Genomic DNA, 22,990 nt, shown 5'->3' with positions numbered 1-22,990 from the left:
GTAGGGAAGGGAATCCTTACTAACCTTCAAGATTTCACAAAATTAGCATTTCGACTATGATTTCTGGGGAACCAGAGCCTTCGCTTTTGCATTTTTTTTTTATTCTACTCTAGAACTTAGTTTTAGTCTTATTCGGCTAAAACTGGTGACGCGTTTAATGAAGTACCTCTTCTACGAAATATAAAAATTATCAACATTTCTAGAGACTAGAATAATATTTAGACTCTTCATGAAATCTCAGACTAAAGGCAGTTAATAAAAATTCATTATTAGCTATTCGCTTAATTTTACATTTGCTCTAAGCCAGTCTGTGTTCTCGGCTCTTTGAGAAAAACCAATATCTTCAATCTCTAACTAGAAGGCCCTTTCCAAATTCATGTCTGATCAATAAGACAGGTTTGGAGAGAGTATTCCAACAAGAAAACACCTCAAAAAAACCCAAGAATCGCGGTGGGATAGGCTCACACGGAAAACTCCACAAACTCTTGAACTCTTCAATTTTCATAAATAATTATGTTACGAGGTCAACAACAGATGATTCAGGTTTCAGTAAATCCGAGACTAAGCCTACAAATCCGATCACTGAGCTGGAATTTCCTAATAAGGTAAATGGTCTAAATTCAATCACATTTTATAGCGTAATGAAAAACTATTACTTTTATATCTATTTCTGGGAAAGGATTTCAACCCCCATGTGTGCCATTGGAAGAGTATATGGCTTAACAGATCTTAAACTTTCTTCGACCTGAAAGATGAGTATCAGTGCTTGTACCTTTAGGATCATATTTCACAAAGTTAGTTAGCAGGTGTTAAGTACAATAGACAAATAAGAATTGGGTCTGTTATGTTGAGTTAGAGTTATCCAATGTGTACGCAAAACCGCACTCATGAACTATGCAGGTCCTGCGTGTAATGTACATATGTGAGCGTTAGAGGTTAAGTATTTACCTGCCAAAAATATTAAGAAAATAATTTATTAGAAATATCTAAATAATTTATTATCAAAAAAAGAACTTCTTAAAAAAAAAGTTTCAATTTTAGGAATATTTAAATCAGGTATAAATTAGGAAATATTGAGTAACAACTACTTCAGTAGTAATATACCAATACACAATAATAATAAATTTAATTATTAAATAACATTTGGTTTAAGGAAGTATGTAACCCCCAATAAATATTTTTTTGATGGAAAAGTAATCTTTTAAAAAAAGAACATGATTAGCTAGTTTTTAAAAAAAGTACTGATTAAGGTGATGTCATTCGGCCATGATAAATTGTTAACTTTAATTCAACGAATCATTAATGCAAATAGCTCTTCCCTAAATTAACAAATTTCGTACCTCTAGGAATGAGTAAACTAGGCCATTGGTATGTTAAGAACTAATCAGTCATTTAATTAAAAATAAATTATGATTAATTCATTCTCTTCAAAAAAAACTACTGAGTGAACTTGAAATTGTATCCAATATCGGAATTCTTTTAAATTTATAGCTATAGTAACTTAATTATTGGCAAATAGTATTTCAAAAATGTGTTAAAAAAAAATTAGAAACGCCACTTGTTCCAAGTAAATTTTGGGTCCGCTCAACTGAAGTCTATGTTTTAAGATTCTGACCCTAATTATTGGGAAATGAAACAAGTAATAAACTACATATTTATTTCAATTTTTTAAAACAAACGTAACATTCTTTGCAACTTAACTGTAATTTTTCTTAAAAATATTGATTCTTTCATTATTGATTAAATTCTTACAATGGAGGATACGACTGGGTGTGGTCTCAAAATATCACTTTAAAGCTCAAAACATTTTTCGCGTTGAGAATAAAAAGTTATATATATTACCTTATTATATAGATGAAACTATTTAACACTTAATTAAACTTCCATTTAAACACTTGGAAAATGACAGCAACCAACAATAGCAAAAGAAAACAACACAATCCTTGCAATTTCAGACTTTAGAGTGCAGCACTCACCGAAGGAGCAGCAGCACTAACAGTCCAACGTTGAATGTAGCCAACCTATCTTACGATTTACGCTAATGCCGCAATGACCAAATACTGCACACTGCACTGAGCAATTGCATGGACACTATGGACTGTATGAGAATGACGGCAACTACCTGCGGTTGAACTGCTTCTCATATTTTCTTTAATATTTAAAAAAATATTCTTACTATTAGATTTAAATTTATAAGAATTGAAATTAGTATAAATAAACATCATTTCTTTAGAAAATTAAATCCTCGTTTTTTAGTAAAACTTTCATAAAGAATCATTTGAAAATTGAATAGCGTCCTCCAAAATTAGTAAACTAGAGCTCTATTTTTCTAAATACTTAATTCCATTTTTGTTGAAGTATTTTATTGAATTTACGCACGTAGATTAAAAAATTATTCAAAACATAATTTAAGTTGATCAATAATGCAGTAAACTTGCAGACGACTGTGCCATGCTTAAAATAACACTATTTTTTCCTTTTATTTTTTATTTTAAATAAAAGTTTACTATTATTATTAGATTGAATAATTAATTTTTACCATTCTAAAGTGTATGAATTAAAGAAAATTAACAGAACCATTTTCAAATCTTTTTACTGGACCAATATTTAATGTATTTTATATTGTTTTTGTACACTTGCAATTGCAAATATACAATACAATTCTTGTTCAATAAATTCGTCAAAACCACTTTCCATTGGAAAAAATTCACCTGAACGCGTTCAATTCAGAAATATTGCACTTTCACTTAACCTATCTTTAATGTTCCTTTCAAATTGACCCTTGTATTTAAAGTGCCTTAAATAATAAAGATAGTGAAACTTCCAAACCGTATAAATGAAGCACTTTAGAAACAAACTTAATAGAAGCACCCCTGAAATGTATTTCTATTTGTTTGGAAAATGAAAGTGATAGATTTTGGATGGAGTTTAAAGACTCCCACTCACCCTAGTACATTTATGTATATACACTTATGTACATAAAAAAACTCTTTCCTAGTGAAATGGCAATGTGTGAAGAAAAAATTTTATTCTATGCACAAACAGTGGTCCAAATTACGAGTTGGATTGTCGTAGAAACAGATTTTTCGTTGATCGGAAAAGATAAGCGCGTTTTGGGGAGCAAAAACGCTTGTTAATTAAAACTAACATGATTCAACGTGTTTGATTTTCCATTTTTTCTGTGTAAGGGGCACCGATCGTTATTTATTAATTGGCTTGACCGCGTACTAATGGGCCTTAGCCTAGAGATGTCTTCCCTCTGTCGTCTCGATTAACAGCAAATCAAAAATACGTGGTGTGTTTGGAGTTTAAATCCCCTACCCTTTTCTCAAAATCATACCAGGCTTAATATATAATAGTTGTAGACTGTAGAATGCATCTGCATTCTAATTTCAAATCTCTCATTCATCAGAGGAGATTGGAGTATATCACATTGGATATGATTTTAAAGTAACAGTTCGATAATTAGACCTCTAAGTAAGTTTAACTGGTTTCCTTTTTGAAAATGGAGCACTTTTTAGCCTTCTTCCAAGAGTCAGGCAAGTCTTGCCCCAAGTATAATGACGGCTTGAGCTTTAAGCGATGGGCTATTCCCGAAGTGGTCACCAATAATGAAGAAAGTAGGTCACAATTTCTAAAACTTCTTTACTGTAGCAAACTCTGTCCGGTAAGAAGTTCGTCGTTTTATTCCTAACTTAAAGCATTCACTGACAAACTATTTTCTTAAATCTCGTAATTATCATCATCTCATTTAATCTCAGTTAAATTATAAAGCCTTCCAGTGGTTTCCAAATAAAACATGAAAGTTGTTGAGCTTTCTATTTCCTACGATTACCCATTTTAAGAACATTTGCTCACATCCAATAATTAGTGATTTTAGAGGTTCTAAGATCGTGATTTACCAGTAAACACAAATCGAAAGTTAGGGATAAACGCAGTACTTCAACTTACTATCAAGTGTTATTTTAGTTTATTCTTTATGATTGAGAGCATACTGTGCCTCTTTATAAAGGAGCACCTTAGCTGGATGCTTCCTTCAGATTTCATTCCCTTCAAGACATAAAAACAGGCTTTCTTGTCAGAATATTCAAATTCAAACTACTACAATTATAAGAGCTTTGTTGAGTTAAAGAAAATAGCTATGGCAACATTTTTGAAAAATTCGCAAAAGTGAAAAATATACGGTAAAATTGACGTATTTCTGGGTCAGTGTAGTACGATAGAAACATCAAGAATGGAAGACTTTCCACAAGAAAAACCTAAGTTCTAATCTAAAAATGGAAAATGTCAGAAGGGAAAAAAGGAGGGTGTGTGTATACGTACATCTTCGGGTTACAATTGGTAGTTGTTACTGCTACACACTCCACACTTTTCTTTTACCCTTCCTGTTGATAATATCTTATTCATGTAATATTTTAGTTTACGTTTGTGTCACTTATTTTCTAATATTTACCTACATATTTATTTCTGAGTCTGTAAAATGTGCCTATAACCTGGGTGTTGTGACTAAAATATAAGTAAAAGTAAATAAAGCCTTTTTTTCGTGCGACTCTACCTCCAACTACCAAACTTGGTGTCGTAAATGGAGGCGACTTAACGTTACAGTTTTCGTATGAATTATTAAATAAAACCCAAGGCTTAGACAGGCAACCGAACCCAGTACAACTATACTTCTTAGCTTTGCGGGCCTCTCCTTTGCCACTCCTTTACAAAATAATGTTAGTTCATTTTTTTCTCTATGGTGAGCTGATAAAAGTAAAGCTACGCCTACTTTAGTGAACCAACTAACAAATTAGGTTTCTTGGACGGAGGCGGAAGGACTCACTTTAAATTTTCTTAGCTTTCTTTCACTGCTGTTAGTTAATACGGTTATCGAATTGAAGAACTCGCATAAACAATTGAGAGTAGAAGATTTTCGTCGTTCGGATCAGGTGGAAGGCGAATTCTCTCGAAAAAGAAAACAGCAGTGGGTAAAAAACCTCTTTTTACTTTATATTTTCATTTTTTATCAGTAGCATCTCATTTTAGTTTTGAAAAATTGAAAAATATATTTTTATTAAATATATTAAAAAATATTTAATAGCAGAAAATAGAATATTGCGCATTATTAGGTCTTCAGTAAAGGGATCAGTTAAAAAATCCTTGATGGGGTTCCATTCATCTATTCAAAATTTGTTCTGTATAAATTAACTTTATTTAAATTAAAATCAAATAAACATTGAACTCTTTTCAGTTTCCTCTTAATTTTGCCATTATTAACTAACTGTCCATAAATATTTCTAGAAGGCTGAAAATCTCTTTTGATAAAGATTTATCTCTTTTGATACACTTTGTTTGTTTCATGCTTTTAGAAGCATTTATTTGCAAACACATCCATGATAAGCCAAATCACTTAACACAAATAGATTCAAATTTGTTTGCAATGTAGACAATGATTAATGAAGATGACGTACGACAGAATTATAAGTATAATCAAAATTACAAATTACACAAGAGAAATGTATTAACTAATATCAATATAAGCAAAAAATGACCCTAAAAAAAAGAATGAGAATACAAATATATTCATTGCTCTGAAAATATATTCACATTAAATCTTTTATATCTTCAATATCAACATTGTACAATGCGCCCCACAAATAAGATGATAAATTCCTAAATTTTACATCATTAAAAAATGGAACAATTGTAAATTCTGGAGAGTCTAAAGAACTCATCTGCCTTGCTGGTTCATTATCTAATTTTGCTCTTAATAACGATATGTTCCTATCGTATGTTTCACCTTTATGAAAACTGGTATGTCTTACTTTTTTACACATTGTTCTTAGAAAATGTTTACAGCTAAAAAGTTCATTAGTTATAACTTTACGAAAAATTAAACTTAAAACTTCATTATTTGAAAATGTTGTAGCAACATTATCTACATTTACTGTTTTTAATTTTTTTAATGACGATTTAAGAAGCAACAATTCTTGAGGTAGAACATTTTTTACAAAGCTGTTATTAAACCAATCCAAATAAGAATGTACAAAGTAATATGTTTTATCATCAATGTCTATTTTACGGCCAACTGATAAAGCGCTTAAATATTCGTAAGCTTTTTGAAAGTCAACTACTTTATTGGAAGAGTTTTTACTTGGAGTTGCCAGCTCTTGTGAAGCTGCAAACAGTTCATAAGGTATTCTATCGTCAACTTGTTCATTTAAATTAACTTTCAAATAATTTATCCATTTATCTAACTCTAGCAATTCTTCTTTCTTAGCACGATTTTTCTCCTCAATAAGAGCTCGCCTAGATATTGTCCTGATATAAGTTTTTACTTGGGACACATGTTTATTTGGTAAACCTGCCGCTAATATTTCAAGATTTTCATCACCATGGTCACATAATAAGGTTAACAAGGTTTTTTTTTCATGTTCTGACCAAATTTTTGTATATTCTTTTGCATGTTCTTTAAGTTTGTTGGAACGCATGCTTTCTTGGCATTTGTTTATATGTCTTTTACTTCTTCTCAGGGTCTGAAAGCAAGTGAAATGAAAACAAAATTTAATCACAATTTTTATTTAAAAAATTTGCATTAAGAAATAGTGAAGGCATTTACCTAACCAAAATATCATAATTAAAATTAAATAAGAGAAAGTAAAAAATATGTTATAAATTCTCAAATTATTTTCTCTTTAAGCGAATTGATATTTAAATATTATTTAAAATTAGAATTGTGCTAGAGCAACAAACCCAATGCACTAACCGGTGAATGCTATCAAAGCCTCCTGGACCAATTGCAAGAAACGATTTATGAGAAGAGGTCTAGATTGAAAAAAAAAATCCTTTATCAGATCTTCATTTCATGGGAATTATAATTAATTGCCAGTGGAGAGGGAACCCTAGCTTAACAATATAATGGGACTATAAAGGGCTATATTACAGCACCTCCATAGAAACAAAAATAAGCACATAGTCCAGTTCTGGATCGGAACCACGAAAATTCCCACAGAAATCCCAATGAATCGAGTAACATTCTTTAGAGTAAACAGCTTAGTTCAAAAGATAATAAACTTACTTTCACTGAATATCTTAAATCTAACCTCCTCGCAACTTGAACAATTCGTCTTAATTTTCCTCCTCCGTATTACAAACTAAACAAAAAAGACTCGAGCTTGAGTTGTACTTTGTAGAGGTGTCTTCTTAAAACACAATGTGCAGTGACTCCAGATTTCCAATGAAAGATTCGTGAGAAAAGTAAGGGCCTCTCAATTGGGTGTCAATTACACAGGAAAATAAAAACTTTAGAAACCCTTCAAAAAAAAAAAAAAAAATCCTTTGAAAAAACAAAATCTTGCAGAAATTAAGACAATCCTCTTGGAAAGACGCCTTTGAAAAGCTATGGACTTCTAGTGGTGTTACCAAGCCGGGAAGCAGGTTGCAGGAAATGGTTTCCTAAGTTGAAGATGCACATGACATTGAGGTATTCAGAGAATTAAAGGAAAAATTCACTGAGTTAGTTAAGGACGTAAGTTTTTCTTTCCAAGCGCAAGGAATAGTACTGCGGCTATACAGATGGTTCACCTCTGGCTTTGCTGACATAGATGCCTTTCTCAAAACTATTAAAACGCCACGAATAATGGAAACCTATAAGAGGGAAATATGAAAAATCAGAAAATGTTAAAAAAATTATGAAACTTAAACTATGTTGTGAATAACTCACAATAACTTGTATTTTACAGAATAATGTATCACAGTACATTGTGGAATAAAAGTCAGAATAATTTAATATGTAATTTATAATAAAGTAATTATTGTAATTTTTAGCGTTTGTGAATGGTTGAACAGCTGTTGTAAAGCACTAATGGGTTCTCACTTAGTATAAAACAAACACTAATTAAACGAACACCAATAACTGACTGTTATAAATTTTAAATCTAAAGCTTTAAGCTGCTCAACAAGCCGATAATAAGCTAGAACAAATGAATAATAACAATGTTACTGTTTATAACGGTGAAAAAGTACGAGACGTTCAAAGACAAAAGAACTAGTACATTACTCTGTATTTCCATGAGCAAATGAGAAGATTGCAAAACACATGTTCAAATGCACAAATTATAATATAAAAACACCGCGTTTTTTTTGTTTACCTCTATATTTTGCAGTTTCGCTCACCATTTTCGGCGAAATTCATAAAATAAAAAACAAAACCTATACAAAAATGAAAACTTCGTAGTATAAAAAACAAACATAGTATTTTCAAGCTAGTAAATTTAATTAACATTACCATTTCATCGTGTTCATCATCATCATCTGCCTGAGAACCAAGTTCTTCGTCATCTCTTATTTCAATGTAGTCCTCCTGGGCAAGCATAAGAAATGGTCAAGAAAAAAAAAATTACGGATTCAATCTCTTCTAAAATCGAGCAGGAAATAACAATATGCACATTGTTTTCATATCCTTAATGAAAAATTCTAATTTAGCTTCTAATTTGACTACAAGGAAATTTAGATATAACTAAATCTCAATATCTTTTACATGCGAAAACTCTAATTCTACATTATTTGGCCTCTAAACGTTGAATTTGAAAAACTATATATAAAATAAATTCATTCCTTGATTGATTAATTTGCTTGTTAGACCTGAAAATACTACCATTTTAATTATTAATAAATAATACAACTGATATCCAAAATTCTTACCCATTCACTTTCAGACATATCTGATTAGTTAGTTATAAAAAAAAAAAAAAAAAAAAAAAAAAAACACTGAATACCGCAGAAGCTTAAGACGTGCTGTAAACTACTAAACTAATAAAACCTCCGGTTTCAAAAAAAAAATATTTACAAACATAATCCATATTTATTATAAACTAAAACTGTGCAATGTATACACAATGAGATTAAATCAAGTAAAATATGAGGATGAAAAAGCAAAATAACAGATAATAGCCACAGTCGACAGTAATTAATGGACTCTTTTATCGAAGATACTGGAAAATCTGAAGTTATTAAAAACCGAGAAGGTTGCCCTCCAAGAAAAGGTTTTAATTTAAAAGATTTCATTGCTGCCAACTGAAATTTAGTACTAATATTTACTACTAGCACTAATTCTACAAGATATTACCAAAATAATAATGGATACTCAATAAAAAAAAAAAAAAAAATTCATATGTACACTGTCTAAATTTTCTCTGAGTAGAAGCCTTTCGTAGTTTTTTCATTGTCATCAATTGAAATTTTCAGTGACCATAGGCTGATAATGCACTGAAATAGGATCCGAATTCGAAGACAGTGTCAGATGTTGTAGCGCCTTAATTTAATAGAGAAAATCTAAATTAAGAGAGAATAAACTAATTCAAAATCTTCTTTTGGGCAACAACTGTGACGAAAATGAAATTATTCTCCCAACAATGCTGAATGTCTCAATCTCCACGAAATCGGAGGGTCCGAACAGATTATAGAACATGAGCACCTAAGAGCACAAAATACTCACACTTCTAGAACAATAATTTAGAGTTCCTAGGCGTCTAGCTATAAATACAAAGAGGCATCTTTTTTTGGACTCAATATGGATAGCTTGCTCAATTTCTTACATTTTTTGGGGAAGCGCATCCAATGCTGCGCAATACGCGTCTCTCTATAATTCTGTTCTAAAAATTAAAAATAGTAATGATCAGGGCAACATTACAATTATTGATTGTGTTATAAGACATAATTATTTTGACAAAATAAATCATTTGCTCCCTTGCTGAAGAAATCAAGTTCTGACAATAATTAAAATCACTAAACTCTTGAAGGCGTAACTTTCATTAATTCCACTCTTTTCTTTTTTTTTTTAATCTAGTTCAACTTCTTCAATGGTAGTTCTACATTGAACTACCATCACATTTAAAGGTTCTACAATACTAAACTGATTGTCTTGCATTCAGTGTATCAACACGTAGTACCAATCAGCAATTAATATTAGATGTAACCTGATACTTCCACATATCAACCAAGTATTGTGTATGAGTTGGATCAGCAATCGTAGTTAGACCACTTCCTAGCGCCATTGATCGCATTGCGAGTATAGTTATAATTGAAAGAAATATTTGTAAGCTTCTACTATTTTCTTTCAGGTTTGCCTCTAAATTTTATGGTTGAAAAAAAGATCAGGTGCGAATAAATTAGTAAAAATATTTGCAATAATGATGTATGTATAATTTAAAAATAAAAATTTCGAGAATTTTAAACTAGTTTTAAATTACATATATACAATAGAAATGTTCCATCTATCTCGTATAAAACAATCTATTCGTTTAAGGCTAACAAAATTCAAATACTCAAGGTACTTATTTAAAGAGAATATTATGAGTTGCTAAATTCTTCTTATAACATTCTAGGCTGCAAAGGGGTATTTTCGTCTTGGAGCATAAGTATTTTTTTATATTACAACATCCAGTGACGCCACATTTAATTGGTTCAGGCAAAGGAAACCTGCAACAATTCCTAGGAATTAAAAGTGCACCTTATATTATTTCGTAATGAATATAAAAAATTAATGCCTTACGAAGCTTGTTTTTTGAGCGGAAATTCAATGCCAGGAGGTAATGAAAGTCTTATTCCATTTATATTGTTGCAATAGGTTATTGTAGCACCAGCTTTCCTTATATTTTTTTTGACAACTTGCTTTGTTGTTTTATTGTCCTGCTTTCTCAGAAGTCTTTCCATTGTTCGTTTCTAAAGCAATTTGTTAAAAGTAAGTTAGTTTAATATAAGAAAAAGCTAATAAGTTCACTGACAGATTAAAAATGGAAGTAATGTTAGATTCAAGTGAAAGAAGAGCTTTGGGAGCTGCATTAAAATGAATAATTCAATTTAATCACGTCATCCTCTGTTAAGATAACCAGTAGCTTTTGCATTTTATAACTGTGTAACTGCAATATTCGGAGAAACGTATTACTTATATAATTAATAGCAGGCGCCACCAGAAGCCGAGCGGTTAGAGGCGATGCCTGCAAACCTAAGAAGTATTGTGATTCTGGATTCGAATCCCAATCTAGCCCTTGGATTTATTGGTTAATTGATTTATATTGGTTAATATGAGAAATTTATAAAGTCTGCTAGTCGCCTCTGTCCCCCAATACCTATGAACTTTTTCCAATACCTATTACTTTTTTATAATTCATTTCGAGGATTAAAAAGAAAGTAAGAACAAAAAAGTATTTGTTTAAGATGTACGGTAAACTACTAACTAATAAAACTTTGATATTTAAAATTTAACTATTAAAATTAATTAGAAAAACAACTTTATTAATAATTTTACTAATTCTGAGTTAATAAATGCTCAAACTAATATATATATTGTATTCGATGCAAAGTTTAATATTTTGTATGATCGTTTCTACCCCTTTTAAACGGATAAGTCTAGAGTGAGTTCAACTTTTTGGCTAAAGCAGTAAATTTTCTCAATCTTCTTTAATCTCAGTTCTTAGGTTTCCTTGTTTTTAATTGATTTTCCTCCAAATAAAGAAAACTTTGTTTACGGTCAGATTATGGATTGATCTTTAAGCCAAATATAAATTTGCGTAGAGGTCTGTTTTCAAGTTACCTTTGCACCGCTTTTCACTTAAACTTGCTTAAAGAAGTATTTAAGGATAAGATGGACCTTTATTTATCTAATGTTTAATACTTCCTACAGCAACAGCTAAAAAGGACCCCCTCTTTAAAGTTAGAGGACTTTTGGAAATAAGTAGGAACTGTCCAGACAGTATGTCGCATTCTAAACTTTATTTTAGATGGCATACCATTTACTTTAGCACATTTATTTTTCAGTGTTTTAATTTGTATATTAATCTATATTGTATAAGGATGAAATTATAGTCTTAATTTATCAAATCTCTGTAATAAAATGTAATTCAGATATTAGATTTGTAAGAAATTCACCATGTACCTTATCCTTTTCTCTTTTTTCATCTTGCAATTGTTTTCGCTTCTGAGACTTTAACGCAGCTTTTTTTATCATTTCAGGGGTCATTACCTTCTCTCGATATCCTAAAAACATTTTTTTAATAAAAAGTATTTACACTTTTGGTCAATATTAGTGCAATGAAATTTAAAAACAAAAAAATCATCAATGCACAAACTTTAGAACCAACCTGTTGGTAAAGACAGTAATTGTTCTGCGCATGGATCTGGTATGGCGTCTCCCTTTCTTTCTAGCATAGCCCTCTGCCTAGCAGTCATTAGTTTTGGGTCCTTGGTTTTTATCTTCTTCAATTCGTCATCTACCTATAAATAAACTAAAATTAGTCAAAATTATATTAGATGTAAACGCAAAGAAACATAGAATTAAAAAGAACTCCTATTTTTAACATAATCTTAAAGCATTATCTGGTAGAGCAATCATATTAATCTGTTAATTTATCATTGAATTTAATTTATATGGAATGACACAATATTTTATAACGGAGCTAATTTATAATTATTTCTAACAAATTGATCTTTTTCTGCCTTCAATTGGTCTTCATCAAAAATTCAATTCAAAAAGGCACATTATTTAAAAAAAGATTCATATTACGCATACTTCTTCTAGTTTACCAGATTCTATTGCATCCAACCATCTTTCTTCGTCGCTTGAAGTACCACTATCACGACCTCCTTTTCCTTTTTTCTTTTTAGATGATGACTTTGGCGACACACCAGTTGGCTGAATCTTAATTTCGCTAACATGAAGAGGACTTCATATTACAAATACGAATGTAAATATGAATTAGTAAATTGTTAAAGATGATTTAAGCTCAAAAACGAAAATTGATAAATGACCACCTGCCTGAAGAAGCAGTAGAGGTATTTGTGGAAGTTTTTATTGCTGCAGCACCTTCTCCTTGGCTGCCATCTGAATCACTTCTTTTCTTTTTGTGTTTTTTATGTTTATGCTTTTTATGCTTTTTTGGTGGGGGCAGAATATCTTCTAAAGAAACTAAAAAACAAAACGGTACATGATGAGTACATTGACCGATATATGTGTTAGTTCATCTAAGCATCTAAAAATTTTATTTTCTCTCACAAGCCTTCTGTCACATAATACGATTCTGAATGTGAGAGAGGTTATATTTGGGTAGTATAAAATACTTTTAATAAAATTTAATACATGTTAAGATAATGTGGAGATTAAATATTTTCCTGTTCATTTATTTATTTAACATTTAATTTAAAATCTTTGCAAGCTGTTTTCGACTTAAATCGACTGGCAACCGTACGAGAAGAACCTTACTATTTTGGTACGGTCTTCTCCTATCAAAGTTATGTCGCTGACAAAGTAAGGCAACAGCCTGTATCAAGCTCACGTTCAAATAAGTTTTGTCGAGCAATGTTGTACTCAATTTTGCAATTAAATTATTTTTTCGAGAATGTGTGATTTTATGACATTAAAATCCAAACTAATGAATAAAGTTACACTATTTATAATGGCAAAGTAAAGTGCAGCCTTACTTTTACTCACTCACTAATTAGGGCCGGCTAGTGATTTTAATTTTGGAATGTTTTGGGGAGCAATTATTTATTTTTGTAAATGTATTTATTAGAAAAAGTAAATTTTGTGAGAATAGTGCGAGAATTTTTTTTGTCAAATGCAATAGCAAAGGCGCTAATACCTCAGAGTATCAATGCTCCAAAAACAAAATAAATAAATACTATAAATAAATAATAAATCAACTTACTTCTCTTAGTATTCCTTTTACTTTTCTTCTCGCAGCTAGTTACAGTTGATGTTCGAGACGATTGGTTTTTATTTTTAGAACCAGCAGTCTCGCTGACTTCTAGATAGAAAAAGAACATAAGGTTCTAACGAAAAAAAACGCTCTAGACGGCAAGATTAATTGAGATCGCTAGCATAATTATTTGAGAACTACCTTATGAACTAGCTTCCAATATATGATTTCAGATTGTTTTATATGTATTTGTCAGTCAGGGGTGAGTAATTATTACTCTCTCGGGGTGATGCATATAAGTACTTGGTACTCCATGCAATATCCGTCTCTGGTATCTTGAGTATACTGTTCGTTTCGATAATACAACCAACCGAAGTACGTAATTACTTACGGTTGTAGAGCCTGCCTTTCCACCAGGACCTAACTACTATAAAATAGATTAGATTATCTATTTTATAGAACATAGATTTAATTTATCCCAAAATTGTATATATATTATTTGTATTTGTTATTATATTAGAAAGAGAGGGAGAGTGAGAAAGAAAAAATGAGTTTATATTATTATGTGGAATTTTCTATTTTGTTTTTGAAAAGTTATGTGTTTATTCTTTATTTGTGATAATCCATACAGTTTTCATTATATATATTTTTTTTTGTTTACTGGGTCAAATTTCACTGTTGTGTACATTTGTATCTAAACAGTTATTAATAAATAATAAATTGTTTTATATGTATTTATATTAAACGTTAAGTTAGTAAAATTTAACCTAATCTTACCTACAAAATTCATCCCTAATTCGATTTCTTCTTTTATCCCGCAATCACCTGGAAATTGAAAATATGAAAAACGAAATTATCATTAAGAAACTGTCAGTTAACTTGATTAAATATTGCAAAGTTTAAATTTTTTCTCGTTATTTTTTACCTACATATATGAGGTGTAAATTTTGTACAACTTACTTCCTTGTGATTCAGTAACTGTGACTTCTTCTTCATTAGGAATAGTCCAATCAGCACTATCATCTTTAAGGCCTTGATTGTCTGTGAATAATCAGTAGTTATAAAATCAGTCATCCAGGGTTTTTAAGAAGCGATTAACAAAACAAATTATTATAATAATTGGAACCTCCCGATTAATATATTTTAATGATCGAAGATATAAGTATCATTTTCAGTTTTTTTTTGGATAAATTAATTCGAATTAACCAAACATATGCATTTTGAAATGAACATATGAATATGAAACATGAAAGGTAGCAATCAAAACTGCAGATTACCTTAGCTTAGCGTACCTCGCCTGAAAACTGTTGAGCTAATATGACGCCTCCAAGAAGTCTCTAGTTTTAAGTGAAAGCTTCGAGATTGGCCATTTAGAGATCTGAATTTTGTAGGTGAACATTTTAAACATAAAATTTACAAGCGATTTGAATTAATTCGAAGAATTATTAAAAAACCGAGTCACCAAATAATATTGCAAATGAAACTACCACACATTCTATGTAAACAATGATCACTAAGTTAATAAAACTATTGAATTCGAGACAGTTTAATTTTTAAACCAATAATCCATACACATTACTAAGATAAGGTTCTGACGGTGTTCAAAAGTTTTTATCACAGTCACTAAAAGTATCACAAATAAATATCATGCAAAGGATTCTTATCCTAAATGGAAGTTGCTATGGTATTGACATATCCGATAAATTATTACATTCTTGAAGAGAACCGACTTCTGAAAAATATTTTAATTTGTATCATCAGAAAGGCCGAAAAGAGGAATGCCTCGAAATACCTGGGTCACGCAGGCCAAATGAAGCAGTGCAGGATGGGAACAATGCTCACACCTTCGAAATATGAATATATGTATGTTTTGGAATTAAAAATATTTACCATTGTCTATTAATTCTTCTTTGACTGGAATGTCCCATAGGGACTCGTCTTTGATGCGTTCCATATTCATTTATTCTGAAAAAAATAAAATAATATTATCAACACTTCAGAAATATATTCACTTTAGTAAATGTAGGCCATGTAATCGTAAGTTACATTAAAATTGTCTATCTTGAACATCTTTCTTAAAACAACTAGTTTTGGATTACAGATAAGCTTATTAGGAGACCATATCGCTCATTGTTAACATTTTTAATAGCACATACTATTTCCATTTACATAAGTGAAACACAAACATTTTTACGATGGATAAATTCCAGAAATTGATTGGCTACAAGAAAATGAAAGCCGCATAATGTAAACATTTCTAGCGATTTGAATTCATTCGAAAAATTATTAAAAACCAAGACACCAAGTAATTTAGCAAATGAAACTACCACAGATTCAATGTAATCTAGGATCACAAAGAGAATAACAAAAAAGCTTTCTTTGAATAATGATTCGACTCATTTGCATTTACCGAACATATTATAATTATTTTATGTTTCCTTAAGTTAACTATCGTCATCCTTATTTTTAACATTAGACTGATTAGCGTAGCCACATTAGAAAGACATCAGAATAATGTAAATATATTATTCACCTTACGATTTCTATAGGCAAAATAACCAAGTAAATTTGAAATAAAATAACATGACCTACAATAATAATTATGGATATATCTAATAACTAGATTTATACCTACAGATCTATGATCTAACTTACTTCGAGAAAAACCAATAAACTCCAAAAACCAGAAAAGAAACATCCGATTAAAGCCATCTTTAACTTACTACTTAATTACATAAACAGAGCTGGGAGTAAGCTAATGCTTCTTGCAGTAGGAGTAACAAGACACTCATATTAACACCAATGACCACACAACGTAAAGCAATTTACAAACACCGATCTGAAGCAACCTTCTCATACGCATAACATTCGCGGGAAATAGTATTGGATTGGTTCATTTAAATTCTAAAGAAGGTTGTAAAAGATAACAAAGCAATTTATTGGAATCAGGGATCCATATGATGTGAAAATTAATACAATCCATTTACCCTAAGTGTCTTAAATAAATTAATATAGTTTTCTTAATTGTTAGCTCCAGTAAGTAGAAAGTAATTTTTTTTATTAATGCCGAACTAATTTCGTGACTCTCTTCGACCACGGCAAGTAATTTCTTTCGTTTTGGCAACTTAAACATTTACTTTTATCTTTGATTAAACTATGACATTATTAAATTGTTTTGTCATTTATAAAAAATTCATTTAATAAATTCATCTCTAACTCATTTTGCGTATCCAAGGAGGGGGCCGCGATCAAATTGTAAAAAAATAAATAAATTGGAAGGGCAGCGGGAAGGATTGCTCAATGGTTAATGTTCTTCACTCTCACATGAGGATCCACAGTTCAAGTCCTTACATTTTTTCTTTTAAAAGTCTCTTAAAGCTCACTGCCCTGTATGGAGAGTGGATAAAAGACATCTTCAGGGATTTTTGCGCACCGGCGGGTATCCTAGCGTACAAGACTTATTAACACCCGTAAAGCAGTACCATTCACATATCGCATAATACACCTGTCCCCTAGGTGATGCGTTTTTACAGCTGTTGGGCTTGGCGAACCAACTGGTAAACTGTATGACAAGAAAGAAGACTTCTCTACAAGAAGAATAATAACCTGTTCGAACGTTCTCGTTGTTGTGCCATGCGCGAGTTCGCCTGCGTTTCCATTTTAACTGACCATTTTAGCTCACCATAGTTAAGATTAATATTTTATTACGTGTAGTACGTTTGAGCTTACCGATTTCGAACATTATATTTGTTTATGTGATTCAAAGTTGGGTCTGATTTGTTACATATATTTCGTTATCACCCTACAGTTCGGTCTGAGAAAAATCACTAAAAAATCGTTCAGAATTAAAGAAAAAAGCTTGCTGTAACAGATAAAATCAATCTTAATATTCAGAATTGTCAACAATTTCGACACTGTAGATCTCTACAATTTCTTCTTTTAATGGTGTATGTACTCAATGCCTCTGTAGAAAATTACAAATATTTACAACTTTTAAATCCATGTCCTCGCAGAGACCACTCTCATATCAGTTCTCTGTCCCTTGAATGATAAATCATCGCCAGTTGATGGAATTGGAAATAACATGAAAGGAAGGAAAGGGTTTATGTTTCTCGTCAAATTCAAAGTCGTACACCCAAATCGTACTCCCGAAGTAAAATGGCGAGTCATTCTGATGTTTTTTTCGCACCCTTGGAAGAAGGGTCAGACATCTTCAAATGTTAGCTTTGTTTTGAAATTTGTGGAGGCACTGAAGGAGTAGATATGACCTTTTTGGCCTCCTAATCTGTAAATAAGGCTCTCCAACTATATGTCTAATCATTGCAATATGTGAGTAGGAAACAAAATAATTGCAAATGAAGAAAAAAAAAAAAAATTGTAAAATAATGTATTATGTTACAGAAAATACTGTGAACAAAACAGCTTCCGGATGCCATAAATGGAGTGTCTGTACATACACATAAATATATCCACTTCTGCACTTATGTGAAATTATATAATACGTGGAGAGCAATTTGAAATCGCTTTACAATTAAGGATTTAATAGAAAATAATGAAGAAAAAACTTAATTTACAATTGAAGACTCTTAACTTACTCAAAGATCATCATTTTTAAATTTAATAACATTTTTAAAATGATGAGGTTTTTTGTTGCTTTGCAGGACGTAACTTTAAATAACTTACTGTACAAAACAAGCCAATATAACAGATTGAAATTATTGTCAATTTTTCCTCACGTTTCTGAATGAGCACAGTACTCAGCTTAAAAACAGAATAATTCAGATAATGACTACACTTATCACCTTTTTCTGTTCTTGACATTCACTACTTCGTAAAAATTGCTTCCAACTTTGTGTCTTCTGTTCTGTCTAATGATTTTTCTGCGTTCTTTGCTAGTTAAATTTTGTAAAATATCAGGTTTAGACAGTTTCTGTTCCTGCTCTTCATCAGAAAACTCATCGCTAGAAGAAGTAGATGACTCATCTTCTTGAACTACTGTTGGCTCTTGTGGAATAAATTCTTTAGGTATAGATGGCTCTGGTTGTAACAGATTTTCTTCCCCAGGAAATTCTGGAATTACTCTTATTTTTGAGAAATCCTGCTCTATGACATATTGGGACTGCTGTTCTTGCTTTTCAGTTCGTCCTGGTAATTCTGGCGGGTGGCAATAAAATGGCAATTTACCACGTTGCCAGTCATTTAAAATCATGCGAGAAATGTTAGGAACATCTGGTTCACCTCCTTTCAGCAATTTACCTGCAAAATGTTTAATTTACAAAATAAAAATATCTTTAAAATAGCTGCAAATCTAAAAACATTACCTACGAACATGATAATAATAATTACTGAACCACGAGTTCTCAATTATACCGACCAGAGAGAGAGAAATAAAATAAGTTACAAAGATTACAAAACTAAAGGTTATTTATGGTTATTTAACCGAGCATTGCTCTCCACAAAAGGGAGAATTTTTTCTAGAAACAGGCTGGTTGTCACCTCACGACTCAAAACATACAACTGTCAAAAGTGCCGCATGAGATAAAGAAGAAGCAGATTCAATGTTTTGAGCTAACATAAAAGACCTGTCAGAGTGGAGGTTCTAAATTTTGATTAAGAAAAAACCTGAGCTGTCTGTTTTTATGAAGAGACTTGTAAAACTGAATAACATGTTCTACCTTAAAGAAGCTGTCAGAAAAGAACCCTCAGGGTATCTTACAGCGAAGAGTCATCCTTTCTAATCTAATCTTTTGTAAAATGTTATGTATATTTGTACTGCTGTCATACATTTACTGGGAAAATTATGTACTACTGAAGCAACAAGTTAATAAAAAATATCTAAATTCGATTCATACCTGTTTTTATACCAAACTGCCTAATAAAATCATCTGTATCTTCCCACTTAGTTATGTTGTACGTCCTTATTAAATGTTCTCGTTTTACTCTTTCTAATACAGCTGGGACATACTGTTCTGGTGATGGTACGTTTTCCACTCTAACGATACCTCGCAATACTTTATCTGTATCCGTCTCACTGGTACTACTGACACTAGCATGTATTACACCAGGACAATCAATGAGATAAATACGACGCATCAATGTAACATACTGCCACACCTTAATAAATAAGAATTGGTGTTTATACAATTATTATATTATGAGTTACAATTTATTAGAAATCATGCCCCTTAGTAGTAAACATTTTTTTTAGAAAAAATGGAGGAGAATATGGCTAATAAAATAAGCTTTAAAACGAGCGTAGGAAATAATAATTCAAAAGAAGTAAATTTGAAAAAATGTTTCCTGCACTTGTAATTCATTTTTAGCTCATTACGAATAAGATAAATAGTAATATTTGAGCGAAATCATTATTTATACAGAAAGTCAATTGAAGATAGGTCAGAGAACAACTGCCGAACAAGGAGCTCGCTGTAAGGCAGCCATTGTTAGATAGTAAGTTCATATTAAATAAGCATGATGCAACAGGTTTGACAGAAAAGAAAAAAAACTTACTTTAGTTTCGCCAGCAATTGGAGCCACTTTGCACACTTTCTTAGACCTTAGAGCGTTCACTAGGGAACTTTTTCCAACATTTGGATATCCTACAATGCCAACACTGATTTGTTTTCTCTCAGAGTGCAATTTACTAAATTGTCGCAAAAGATTAATGAGTGCTCCTTTTCCAAAAGGATGTTTAAGTGAAGCATGGAATGCAATTGTTGGATATTCAGAACTGAGAACGGCAACCCACCGTTGAGTGACCCAAGTTGGAACTAAATCAACCTAGAAAGCATTAAATGGCATCATCACAAGGTTATCTTACATGCTACTATAAAATCATATAGCTTAGAGTGAAACTCAATTTTTTTTTAATGACCAAACAATGTAACTTCATAAAAAACAAAGCATAGATCTGTAAACATGCCAACAATACATAGACATAGTCACAATAAAAAAATTATACAAATTATAATTACAAAAACACCACTATAAAAACCATTAGCCACCTAGATGAAAAATGAAGAAAAATAATGAATAATCCCAAGCATCCAGACAAGATATACATATAAAATAAAACAACATATACATAAATCATACACAATACAAAAAAAAATATGAAATTTAAAAAGTAAATTAAAATACCACCTTATTTAATACAAAAACTATGTGTTTATGTGGCTTTTCTTTGCGTAGAAATTCTTCAACATGCCTCGATCTTGTACCTTCTGGATCACGGGCATCTAACATCATTATAACTATATCTGATGAGTCTATTACTTTAAACAATTCATTCCAAATTCTTTTGCTTTGGCCAGCATTCATTATCCAGTCTCGCACCTGTAAATAAAAATTTTTTGAATGACTATTGGGTAGCCTCAAAATAGAACATTCTTTGAAAAATAACTCAAAGAAGCTCTTTACTTTTTATCTTTTAACAATGTAAAACCTATGATTATGCATAGGAAGTGCGGAAGAAAGAACACTCAGATTATCGTACTTTTTAATGAATAAATTTTAACTTTTTTAAAAATAATAGTTGAAATTTCACTAGTTTAAAAATACTTATTATCATTCAGTAAGTAGAATAAGAGCGATGTTAAGAAAATAATAAATTTGAAACTTAATCCGTCAATAAGTGAGTTCATTTGGGCGCTAATAACTTAGGCGTTCGATTCAAAAAAACAAACAAAAAACAAATCGTAGAGTTGAATAAGATTTGAGAAATTTAAGAATAGGTGGCGTCGAGAGAGAAACTTTTTAAACAGTCTGTGATACTATCCGAAAAAAGAAAAAGAGTTTTAATAATAGATTCGATTAGATAAAAAAGAGAGAAAAAGTTAAGTCTAAAAATTTCAACATGGCAACGTTAAGTGTAAAAATAAAATGTCATAATACATTTAAGTAAGCAAAAACAAACAATACCATTTCTTTTTCTCCAGTAACCTCCTTTACTTTGTTGAAGTCACTATCCTCTACGTAGGACTTCTCAACTTCTTTAACTGTTTCAGCCAGCTGGTTCTCATCGGCAGCTTGTAAAGAAGGCCTTTTTCTCAATTTCTTGTTACCAAATATAGTTTCAAATGGTTCTGTATCAAGTATGTGCACTCTTTTCTGTTTGCCGCTTTCATTTAAAAGACTAACTGGGAGGCGAGTTGGCTTCATTACAACATCATACGGATTTTTCAAAGATTTTCCAAGCTGAAATTAAAATGAACAATTTTTCGTTTCATTATACACATTTAAAGAGGCTGTCTTCGGCAAAACTTTGTTCTTGATTATAGGGAAACTTCTATAGAAGTTAAATAAAAACACAAACCTCTGCTTGAAATTTCTGTAGCGCATTCTGTGACACAACTCGAGAATTGTCAAACCATTTGCGATTTGGTTCAACCCTAGCCATTGTTCCACTTGAAACCCAACTCTGAAACGGAGCTGGAATAATAACTTTACCCGTTTTGTCTCTTTTTGCCTTGAAATGTTTGTACATTTTTAGCCTGTTGATAGTGGATTTTGTGCGCGGCCTTGCTACACCTTTAAGGCTATCTTTAGATCTATCGGGATTCATAGAATGACATGATTTGTTGATTCCCTGCTTTCGAGGGATCTTCTTGGCAGACTGTACTTTTGCCATTTTTAACTGCAAAAGATAAGCGTATATTATAATTAAGCAAACTTGTAATAAGGTAGGCAATTGTTAAAAAAAATCTGATAACTTATGTGATCGAAGAAGTGCTTATAATTATTTATTAGCAGAATAAAAAGTGATTTCAAAACACAAAAAATCCATCTGCCAATAATAATAATCGGATCCAAAATGAAATTTTTAATATTAAGTAACTTGTAAATTTGATTTTTACAACAGACACGTCATAGCCACCACGAACTGAATCAACTTTTGAGACAGAAGTAAAATGAAAGAAAATTTTAAGATTTCTGGCACATTTCACAAATGTTGATTTAGTCTCGGAAGATAGATGAAAATATCGTAAACTGGACGAAATGAAAGAAATCACGGCTTTGTGAAGGATTTAATCAAGCACTGACCAACATTGTGGATACAACCATGTGCTCAATTGCTATTTTTAATGTTGAGCCACTTCATAATGTAGTTTTACCCCATACATTATATAAGAGAGATTAAAAAAATACTACTCACCCAAAAAAAGCTGAAATGAAATCTTCTTATCTTAAATTCCAAATAGAAGGAACTCTGGCTGTGCACCTGACACAAAAAGAAAGTTTACTATGAGAAGGTTTAGATTTGAAAGACTATTGAACGTATACATAGATGGCAGCACATATCTTGTTCACATGTT

The 22,990-nt window shown here is 31.2% G+C and overlaps 4 protein-coding genes and 1 long non-coding RNA gene across 10 annotated transcripts in view; 1 reads left to right on the top strand and 4 right to left on the bottom strand.

Moving 5' to 3' along the window:
* Nucleotides 1-2,024, bottom strand: part of alpha-Spec (alpha spectrin) — a 34,158-nt gene extending 32,134 nt beyond the window's left edge. For both annotated transcript variants that reach the window (XM_074124970.1, XM_074124972.1), the window contains exon 1: nucleotides 1,843-2,024. The gene's annotated coding sequence lies outside the window, so the exon portion shown is untranslated. The remainder of the gene's footprint in view (nucleotides 1-1,842) is intronic.
* Nucleotides 2,025-5,171: 3,147 nt separating this feature from the next.
* On the bottom strand, nucleotides 5,172-8,826 carry LOC141452657 (uncharacterized). Of its 4 annotated transcripts, none has more exons than XM_074125027.1 (3): nucleotides 8,686-8,826; nucleotides 8,270-8,344; nucleotides 5,172-6,518 (listed from the first exon to the last, which is right to left on the bottom strand). In XM_074125027.1, exons 1-3 carry the CDS (start codon nucleotides 8,701-8,703, stop codon nucleotides 5,586-5,588), a joined length of 1,026 nt encoding a protein of 341 aa, XP_073981128.1. In that variant the 5' UTR covers nucleotides 8,704-8,826; the 3' UTR covers nucleotides 5,172-5,585. The 4 variants fall into 4 exon arrangements, with proteins under 4 accessions (XP_073981128.1, XP_073981130.1, XP_073981129.1 ...); XM_074125029.1 differs by lacking the exon at nucleotides 8,686-8,826 and adding an exon at nucleotides 8,133-8,193; XM_074125028.1 differs by lacking the exons at nucleotides 8,270-8,344; nucleotides 8,686-8,826 and adding an exon at nucleotides 7,706-8,085.
* Nucleotides 8,718-16,612, bottom strand: LOC141452655 (INO80 complex subunit B). Of its 2 annotated transcripts, none has more exons than XM_074125023.1 (11): nucleotides 16,332-16,612; nucleotides 15,567-15,641; nucleotides 14,637-14,717; nucleotides 14,454-14,501; nucleotides 13,686-13,784; nucleotides 12,793-12,946; nucleotides 12,551-12,704; nucleotides 12,123-12,255; nucleotides 11,918-12,018; nucleotides 10,535-10,704; nucleotides 8,718-10,461 (listed from the first exon to the last, which is right to left on the bottom strand). In XM_074125023.1, the coding sequence occupies exons 2-11, from the start codon at nucleotides 15,634-15,636 to the stop codon at nucleotides 10,317-10,319; spliced, it is 1,155 nt and encodes a 384-aa protein (XP_073981124.1). In that variant the 5' UTR covers nucleotides 15,637-15,641; nucleotides 16,332-16,612; the 3' UTR covers nucleotides 8,718-10,316. The 2 variants fall into 2 exon arrangements, with proteins under 2 accessions (XP_073981124.1, XP_073981125.1); XM_074125024.1 differs by having other exon boundaries at nucleotides 12,551-12,689.
* Nucleotides 16,613-16,674: 62 nt separating this feature from the next.
* On the top strand, nucleotides 16,675-18,471 carry LOC141452665 (uncharacterized). The gene is made up of 2 exons (XR_012457527.1): nucleotides 16,675-18,005; nucleotides 18,078-18,471. It is a non-coding gene; the product is annotated as an uncharacterized lncRNA (long non-coding RNA).
* Nucleotides 18,048-22,980, bottom strand: Ns2 (nucleostemin 2). The gene is made up of 7 exons (XM_074125012.1): nucleotides 22,831-22,980; nucleotides 21,991-22,311; nucleotides 21,597-21,872; nucleotides 20,820-21,011; nucleotides 20,187-20,456; nucleotides 19,529-19,790; nucleotides 18,048-18,932 (listed from the first exon to the last, which is right to left on the bottom strand). The coding sequence occupies exons 2-7, from the start codon at nucleotides 22,303-22,305 to the stop codon at nucleotides 18,475-18,477; spliced, it is 1,773 nt and encodes a 590-aa protein (XP_073981113.1). The 5' UTR covers nucleotides 22,306-22,311; nucleotides 22,831-22,980; the 3' UTR covers nucleotides 18,048-18,474.
* Between the last annotated feature and the right edge of the window lie 10 nt (nucleotides 22,981-22,990).

This window comes from Rhodnius prolixus, unplaced genomic scaffold, assembly GCF_049639745.1.
Source record: "Rhodnius prolixus isolate KJV_2025 unplaced genomic scaffold, Rpr scaffold_3, whole genome shotgun sequence".
NCBI lineage: Eukaryota > Metazoa > Arthropoda > Insecta > Hemiptera > Reduviidae > Rhodnius > Rhodnius prolixus.
The sequence above is the reverse complement of the archived record's forward strand: the minus strand, read 5'-3'. Positions and strand labels throughout refer to the sequence as shown.

Excerpts from the sequence above, each read along its gene's own strand:
- Ns2 (XM_074125012.1), bottom strand. The coding sequence starts at position 22,305 with ATGGCAAAAGTACAGTCTGCCAAGAAGATCCCTCGAAAGCAGGGAATC. Across the intron at positions 21,873-21,990 it reads TACAGAAATTTCAAGCAGAG|CTTGGAAAATCTTTGAAAAA; the intron begins GTTTGTGTTTTT and ends TTTTAATTTCAG. Across the intron at positions 18,933-19,528 it reads GCAGTTTGGTATAAAAACAG|GTAAATTGCTGAAAGGAGGT; the intron begins GTATGAATCGAA and ends AACATTTTGCAG.
- LOC141452657 (XM_074125027.1), bottom strand. Across the intron at positions 6,519-8,269 it reads ATGATGAACACGATGAAATG|ACCCTGAGAAGAAGTAAAAG; the intron begins GTAATGTTAATT and ends ACTTGCTTTCAG.
- LOC141452655 (XM_074125023.1), bottom strand. The coding sequence starts at position 15,636 with ATGAATATGGAACGCATCAAAGACGAGTCCCTATGGGACATTCCAGTC. Across the intron at positions 14,718-15,566 it reads AGAAGAATTAATAGACAATG|ACAATCAAGGCCTTAAAGAT; the intron begins GTAAATATTTTT and ends GATTATTCACAG. Across the intron at positions 10,705-11,917 it reads AAAAAAGAGAAAAGGATAAG|AAACGAACAATGGAAAGACT; the intron begins GTACATGGTGAA and ends AAATTGCTTTAG.